The sequence below is a fragment of the Bombus impatiens genome, unplaced genomic scaffold, assembly GCF_000188095.3.
Source record: "Bombus impatiens unplaced genomic scaffold, BIMP_2.2 scf_1445, whole genome shotgun sequence".
Taxonomy (NCBI): Eukaryota; Metazoa; Arthropoda; class Insecta; order Hymenoptera; family Apidae; genus Bombus; species Bombus impatiens.
The window spans coordinates 851,701-860,668 of NT_177864.1; the positions used below are offsets into that span (position 1 = coordinate 851,701).

Below are 8,968 nucleotides of genomic sequence, written 5' to 3' on the forward strand. Positions count from 1 at the left end.
CATGATTTGTTTGTTGTTTATCATATGGGAAAAAGAGGAGCAAACATATGTATATGATACAAATGTGTTAAAAGTTTTTGGTACAGAAATAGAACGTGATATTAACAAATACAAATAAAATTACTGTTACAAAGAATTTTCCTTAAATGATTGGATATTGGAAGTACATATTTTTCATGTAAATATTTCTTAAATTAAATTATTAATTTCATTCATTTAATATTTTAATGCATGAAATTTTTAAATTTTGTTCATGAATATGATATTAGAATTAGAAAAACATGAAGATTTTTGTAAAGTATTTAATTTATTTGAAAATAATAATTTATTGTAACAGTAACAGTATCATAACTTCAACCGTTGATATTAAAAATTCCTGGTTATTAATTACTATCGATATTTTACAAATTATTTTATTTAATTAGTATTATAAATAATAATTATTTATTATAAATTGTATAAGGAATTTTTCATTCCTTTATCTATAATTATTATTACGAATAAATATTATGATTTTGGAAAATAATAAAAATAAATGAAACACAATATTAAGTGTATGGACAGCAATATCATATTCTAAGAAATTACTAATTTGTAATTAATATTGGTATATACAAAGAATATTTTATGATTGCAATTACAGATACAAAGAAGAATAAACAAGGATTGTAGTGAATTTTGCTATAAAAACTGTAATTGCACTGCAATTGTTTTACTTAAAGCCGCTTTTCATTGGAGTTTGCGCTTTCGAGTTACGACAACCTGTCGTCAGATGTTGGCCTTGCGTCAGTGGTAAGAAAGCTATTTTAATTTCGAATTTTGGATGGCCCTGATATACTCTATTAAATGTTCGGTATACATTAGTATTTCATTTCAATAGTTGGGTAGCAAAATAAAAAATAGAAAAACGAAAAATAATGTCGAAGGTAAGAAATTATTTTTTGTTGTATAGAAAGCGAGTATGTATATGATTACCATGTGTTACTAACCATGCAATTCATTAACTGATAATATTTAACAAATTTACATGAAATGCATTCTTATTTTAAATTGATATTTAAAAGAAATTTAGTTATACTTTTTCATTCATTAACAATTTTATCTACTTCTAAATAAACAAAATTTTAATATTTGTTTTAGATAAATGAACCACCAAAATATTATGGAAAAAGAAGGAGCATTGTTCGTAGAATTGGTTCAATGTTACCTTTGAAACCCCCACCAAAAATATATGTCAGTGTTACACCTTTACATTCAATGACAAGTTCTATGATTAACGAAGAAACTAGTAATAATTATGCAGATACAAATGGATATGGTCCTGCAAGGTTTCTATATACATTTATTGAATTTCTTTTTTCCACTAATTCAACAGATTAATTTGATAATGTTTCAATATTAGAATGTCTAATGTCAGGCCAGATTTATTGGAGCCTATTAGTTTTGGATCTGAAGTTCGATTACTTGCTCTGGAACAGGAGCTTCAGGAACTTAGGGAACAAGTTTCAGCAATAGTTAAAAGTAATAAACAATCTAGGCGTATGTATATATATAATATCTTTTTCATTATTTATGTTTCAAACCTATTTTAACTAAAGTTTTGTGCAGATACATCTACTGGTTCTTTAACAAATGGAATGGATAGTGAAAATATAATAGAGTCAAATCAACCACCCCCACCTCCACCACCACCACCACTACCACCACCAACTCCTCATATTGCAAGAAGAGCAAGTTTACAAGATCATAAAGTTGAAGATCGCAAAAGAGGCCCATTTGCTTCTCAAACATCTATGACAGACGTATTGAAGGACATTGACAGCATTAAATTAAAGCCAATTTCTAGGTAAATTATGTTTTACATTTATAATTATTTGTTAATACAGTTATAAATTGTATTGGTTTATAAATGAATGGTGTATATTATTGGTGTATATTTTCTTAGATCACCTGGAGGACGACCACTTCGTATAAAGCGTGACAACAGTCCATGCAATGATTTACAAGAAATACTTAGAAGACGTTATATTGCAATGAATTCAGCTGATAGTAGAAATTCTTCAGCTAACTTGACAATGAATGACTCTTTCTCAAGTGATGTGTGAAAATAGACTGAATATTTTTCAATGTGCACTGTGTACAATGAAGGTGTCATGTAACATTTTGGATGATATTAATGACAAGATAATATGTTTGATTAATCAGCTTGTTTACACCATCAAAATACTGCAATATTTTCAATTTGTCATTACAGGATTATGTAAGCAACAAAACGAACGTATCAAACATTTTTAAACTTACAAAAATATTAGTTTCGTGTTACAAATTAATTTTTAGAAAGTAATACTATCTTTTTTAAAGAGCATTATTACAATTAAAACATATATAGATGAGCTAACCAAAGATAGTATTCTATATACTGACGCTGATAAAAATATTGGGTTGTAAACTGACAAAAAATGGTAGATAAGATAATATTAAAATTTTCATGAAGCGATGATCTAACTATACTTTTAATGTAAATACAGAATATGTAGTATTTCATTAAAGTTATAAAAGACAAATTATTGGAACGTATATATCACATTTTATATACGTAAAATTTATATTTTTTTATTAATTTAGATAGGTATATAGTAAAATCAAACATAAATAAGTAAACTAGGCTTGAACTTAGAGTTGAATCTATTTTTAAGAAGTTGTGGGCAACTGTTCACCATTCTATTTTTATGCTTTTACGTTTATATAACTATGAATGATTTATTTTAGAGTTTCCTTATTTTATAAGGTATAGGATATAGAAGTACAAAGAATTTATTTAATTTGTTTTTATAATACTTTGTATAGTGGACTGAAATAATTAATGCATAAGTAATTATAATCTTAATTTACAAAATTATTTGGTAAAGAAGAATTGTTTAATATACGTTGCGTGAGTTTAAAAATTTTTTAGGAGATGCAATTCTTAAACTATTAATTATGAATTTATTCCAAATATAGGTCGTGCAAATATATATAATAATAATTTTATGTTTTATATGAAATTTGTAAAAAATGCATAAATTATAGAATTTTCAATTAGAAATGCAGGTACAGTTTGCAACTCAATATTATATATATATATTTAGATTTAATCTTTTTTTAAAGGAAGACCATGTTTAAGCTCCTCTTTAGTAGAAAGAAAAAGATAGATTATAATTTTAATTTAAGATGCTTAGGCACAATGCAGCGCCATATTATATGATTGTAAACTTATTCAAAATTATTTGTTTAGTTTTCTAGATGAGTTTATTGCGATATTAAAATCATCCATTGACTTTATATTTTAGATTGTGCCATAGAAAGCTGTACGAATATTCTTAATAGATGAAAACATTAGCACAGGCTTGTTAACACAATGGGTAGGACAATTAATGTAATTCCTTTTATGAAACATGTTTTCATAATTGTAAATGAATGAATACTCAGTAGTATGTGTACGCATAATAAGAACGCATAACGAAGATCACGAATTTTGTCTTTTGATATGATGTTCTTAAAATATCACTGTTTGATAAAGTTTAAGTTTATTCAACTTAATAGTAGTAGCTCGTGCAAAGAATTTAAGAACTGCTTCATTGTACCAGGATTATAGCGTGATTTTTAATTGATTCAAGTTTGAAATATTTTTAAATTCTTGATATTCTTTATAAAAGTGACATAAAGTTCATGTTTTTGACTATTTTCTAACATGAATGTGTGTAAGAAATGTAACTCTCAGTTGGAAAGAATATGATAGTAGACTTTGGAGACTGAGTGTACCTTAAAGATATTACGATCGTATGGAAGATCTGTTTTATACATGAAGCTTTTATCAATGATTGAAAAATAAAGGTTATTGTTAAACAATAAACAGTGTACTTTTCCTGTATCTATTTTTTACATAGGACTACAATTCATTAAATTTTTTATATTTAATATTTTAATTTGTCTAGATTGGATTTAGTTTAACGAACATTTGATTGCATTCATTGACAATGTTATTATGACATCCTTTTAATTTATTTATTTATATGAATAGCACATATATATATGTAGATATATATACTATCAGAAAATGATGTGACTGTTAATGACTATTAATGACTATTAAAAAATGACTATTAATGACAGTCCTGATATGATAAGTTATTTGGATATTTAATTTATTGTTTAAATTAATTCTATATATAAAAGAACAATAATTTATTTAAATGTAATATCTTAGTTAGATAAGAAGATCATGTTAACAAGTTTAATTAATTTGAAATAATAAAATGATATTATATGTATGTATGTATATATGTATTTATTTATTGCACTAGGCGCACTATCCATTGAAATAATAAAATGGTCCTAACAATAAATTTTAAGTACATATAACATCAAAATTTTGATTTTGTTCTTAAAAGGAATATACTTATTAACATCTTTAATACCTATAAGATTATTTAACATTAATACCTATAATATTATATACATTTTTCTGTGAAATGATTTTTAAATTGATTGATAAAATTGATGACATTGATTTTTAGTCGCTTTTATCTAGCTTACTTGTCTGTTTCTCTATCTGGTTGGTGAAGTTTTGTAAGCAAAATTTCATCCACTTCCAGACCAGTTAGAAAACTGATATTTGGAATATATTTGGCGATTAATTTCGATGGCGATATATTTTAAAAAAATTGATAATTTTTTTATTGGAAATCTTATCGTACAATGTGGTTCAACGCATTATATATTGTCGGATGACATAATAATAATATACAGCCAAACTTGTGTATGTTGAGTATACGCAGAAATCATATAATGGGGTATTGCTCAATCGTTGAACCCATATCGCTGAAAATAAAAACCTGTTGGATTCATATTAGTTTTGTTGGAAAGTTTTCAGAATTTTAACACTTTCAAAAACTATTCTACTACTTTCTATTTTCTATTCGATTAGATAAATTTTGGATCCATGATTTGAATAAAATATTTCTCCACTTTTTATCTCGTAATCATCAGACAATCGTCTTCCTTGTCTTTATTTGAAATTTCTTCATCAAAAAGATTCATCCAAGAGAACAAAGGACGCGTTGGCCGAATGAAAGATACATCGCAAGGTAATGCGACGAACCCGCCAGGTTTCATTTTTTGTAATTCGAGTTCCCCTGTGTATATTATTATTACATTCAATTAGCCAATGATACCTGATTAAGAAATCTGCAGTCAGGCATCATTTTCTAAATTTGTTCATTTATTTCATATCTTTACTTTTATATATATTCCACTTTGTAGCCTTTATTCGATCAGATATATTATTTAATACCCACGAATATAACGTTTGTCAAACCTAACAGTCAGTTATCGCACCTGATTAAAAAATATAGAAGATAGAAAAGGTTTCTGACAGTTGCAAAGCATCGAGAAAATCACATTTTCGCAGGAGTATTCATTCCATTGTCTTAAAATCAAATTTTCCGTATGTATCGTTTGTTCTTTCGGCAACTATCAGCGAGACGATTATTTTAAGGTTTTAATGACCCCTTAGAAACTTCTTGCTTCTCAATAAGGATTTATTATAAAATTTCCTACGGTTTGCTGAGCTCACTATGATGATGTTACCTAACGATAATTAGCGACTTTGTTGCTTTCGTTATCACTTATTGATAGGAACTATAGATATCCCAAACTTTTAATAATATCGTATAAACGACTAAGAGAAGGGGTGTTTTAATGAGTTTTACGAACGAAGGGTATGAGAGAATTTCCTTATATAAAGCAGCCTGCAAGGATCATGGTTCACAGTATCTTGAATTTGCAATATTGTGCTCTTCGAGGTGCTTCCGGTGTTTGCCAGACGTTGGGACGTTGTATCAGAGCTTTTAAGGTAACATTAGCCCTATCATTTCTATCGCGAATACATTTTCCATTTATATTTGTTCAATTTTAAAATATCTGTTTCGTGAGAACGTGGTATTTAAATATTAGAATTTTGTTTGCCTGCGTATCTCGCATTTTAAATAATTCGCAAGATAACATCTACCTTATTCATAATGTAAAGCAAACGAAATCTAAATTACAATTATATGGGACGTCTACATGGTATTTCTATCGCGAATGAAACGATCTGGGACTTAGTTATCTGTTTAGTCTATGTTCTATCCACATTGCGTAATAAGAATACGGCCACATTTTCGTTGTTTCGTCCGATACTCGATAACTCGGTTATCGCGTGTAAAAATTATACGAGATCTCCTAATTTCCGACAATGGCAAAGAACATCCTTTAAAGACCGATTTATTTTAATTCATTCGCTTATATCGATCAAGTGTTTGTAATAAAAATCAGGCACTCTAGATATTTGTGAAAAATTTCGATGAAATATAGTCGAAATGTGTTTCATTTATCGTTATCGTTACTCGTTAGTAAGAATTCTTCGAAATCGAGCATCTTGATCATTCAAGTTTAACTTGGCGATAAAAATGAATCTCGAATGAACACAAAATTACTTAGTCTTTAGATAATTAATAAATTACGTAGAATTATACAAGGTAGGATAGAAACGTTATTTCAAAACAGCTTTTTGGCGAGATACAGCGAGGTAAGAAAAAGCAAGAGGGAATACAATCAAGGAAATTGGACTACGTTTCTCGTGAAGCAAATTTAAGGAACCGCGTGCGGATAATAGAGCCGTCAGGATGCAAAATAATACGTAATAAATGTACTTTTATTGAAGCAAGACGAGCGAGGCTAATGATCGTCGAAACAATAAATTGCACGCGATTGTAACAAAGAATAATCTTCGATCGAGCCAGACAGATGTAACGAGAATCCTCGAGATTGTCGAAGTAACCAGGAGAGTAGAAACATTTTTGTAAAAGGAAGAAAATCAGTTGCGAAGAAAAATAGAAATGCTATTTATCTCTTAAGATATCTATCGTAAATATCTGATGTTTGTGATCGATTTCATTCAAATTACGCTATACCCGACTCTGCCACGCAAGATCCTCCATGAACAAATAAAAAAATCAATTTTTCCAAATTTTTCAATTTTATAATCAATGTGATTTTACACATGTAAAAGACTCGTAGCAATTGAATTCTCACGGGAGAATCATAGACACTCCTATATTCCATTTATCTGAATGCGTCGAATAAGAAATACGTAAGCACCTGGTTTACTGCTAGCCAACATACTATAATTTCCGGTTTATAGGTAGAGCGTGAGTTCATCGATTCTCTGCTCTGCTTAGGGTTTCTCGTTTAAATGAATTCATATTCGGAACAGTTTAATCGGCCACCAAGTCCTTCGCTGAAATAAACGTTCCATCTTATACTCGCCGTCATCGTGCAAGATCGAACAATGCGAAACACGGGGACCTGTTTCGCGTCGTTTTGATGACACGCTCGAAAATGGCTCGTCTCTATGCGACAGAGATGCTGGTCACGTCTCTTATCCACGGGACACTTAGTAGCACTTACTCTTATCTTAATGACCGGGGACGCGGGTAGCGTTAATGGTTCCTTTAAAATTAGCACGTGGAAATGTACGAGGGTACTCTAAAATTTTTCGAAAAAACCTCACGTGACGCCGCGTGTACGTAGATGTCGGCGAACGGCCAGATAAACGACTGGTTCTTCTTCGTTCTCTTTCTTCATCGGGCCTTCCGAAGCGTTTGCAAGAGGAATCGACTTCCAGACGAGTAGCCATTAAAGCAGTTTCGATTGAGACGCGTGAATATTAAGTAAATGCACGGTAACATTCGACAGCCGTCTTTCTCCTCTCACGTTTATCATTTCGCGAGATTAACTAGCCGATCGAGCAGCAGTCGGTCAGCTAATTTGGAAAACGACGAATGGAATGAGTTCGTTGTGCGCGTAGTCATCGAATATTTTCAAAGTTCGCCTTCCCATATCGAAGTTTCCTCGTAAATTTACAGAATCGCGTGTGCGATGAGAAGTAAATAAAATTCAATGAAATTCGAATAAAATTCAGCGACCAAGTAGCCGGTCAGTAAATTGAATGGAGTCGCGATACGACGAGATGCATCGTAAACTGTATGCGAATATTCTGTGTATCGATTAATCAAACAGAGAGTGGAGGAAAATTTCAAAGCTCTGAAAGAACAAATCGAATAATTTGGTATAAGAAGATAAAGCATATACCGGTCGAATATCTTCTATTATTCGGTCAATCACTTTACATTATTTCTCAATAGGAAAAGCGACGAGCCAATCGTTTGTCCTACGATTAAAACGCTACGACGAAAATCGATATTATTTTCCGATAAATCATAGTAACAGCATAGTATTATGCGTATAGCGATAGAATAAAAATCCTGCGATAGCGCGGTACCTGGAAATAAATGTTGCAGAGTGGTCGTTAAACGAACAAATTAGAATGTCGATAGCAAAAGATTTAAGCGAAGATATTGCAATTAAATCTGCGCGATTCGTAATTAAATTTCCATCGTATTCAAGTTGTCCCGTGCACACGACCACGTCCATTATACTTCGCGACGTTCCATCGGCGATTTCGTTTGCACGGGGCGAAAATTGCGCCGGCGAGTTTCACAATGGCCAATTGTTCCGTTTAATTCCTCGTTGCATCACGTGCAATACCATGTTCGATTGTAAATCGTTGCTTAAGAACTCGGCATTTTCCTTCTGTATTTCGTCGATAGCGTAAAAACGTGTGCAAAATGTCGTAAAGCGTGGTTTACGGCAATTTTCTGAGAGAAAGATAGAAAGTTACGGAAGAACGTTGCCTCGTTTCGCTAATAGACAGCCGATACCGATTCGTCAAATGAAATCTCTTTCGACGCAACTATATTTATTTCGTTGATAGCGACCACGTACGCCAATTCGTGCATTCATCAAAAAGCATTTTACAAAGTTTTCTTTCTTTCGTTTAATTTTTAATATTTCGATAATTAAAAAAAAAAAAAAAAAAAAGAGAAAG

At 30.6% G+C, this 8,968-nt stretch overlaps 2 protein-coding genes across 4 annotated transcripts in view; both read left to right on the top strand.

Moving 5' to 3' along the window:
* The first annotated feature begins 651 nt into the window (after nt 1-651).
* LOC100746356 (mitochondrial fission regulator 2-like) lies at nt 652-2,453 on the top strand. Of its 3 annotated transcripts, none has more exons than XM_033324048.1 (5): nt 652-926; nt 1,141-1,328; nt 1,418-1,539; nt 1,609-1,846; nt 1,946-2,453. In XM_033324048.1, exons 1-5 carry the CDS (start codon nt 918-920, stop codon nt 2,103-2,105), a joined length of 717 nt encoding a protein of 238 aa, XP_033179939.1. In that variant the 5' UTR covers nt 652-917; the 3' UTR covers nt 2,106-2,453. The 3 variants fall into 3 exon arrangements, with proteins under 3 accessions (XP_033179939.1, XP_012248000.1, XP_003493999.1); XM_012392577.3 differs by having other exon boundaries at nt 655-792; nt 1,403-1,539; XM_003493951.4 differs by having other exon boundaries at nt 660-926; nt 1,403-1,539.
* Nucleotides 2,454-5,784: 3,331 nt separating this feature from the next.
* LOC100746471 (pro-corazonin) overlaps nt 5,785-8,968 on the top strand; it is a 4,957-nt gene continuing 1,773 nt past the window's right edge. Inside the window, exon 1 of the mRNA XM_003493952.4 lies at nt 5,785-5,893. Coding sequence (XP_003494000.3) covers nt 5,801-5,893 — 93 coding nt within the window. The 5' untranslated portion in view covers nt 5,785-5,800. The remainder of the gene's footprint in view (nt 5,894-8,968) is intronic.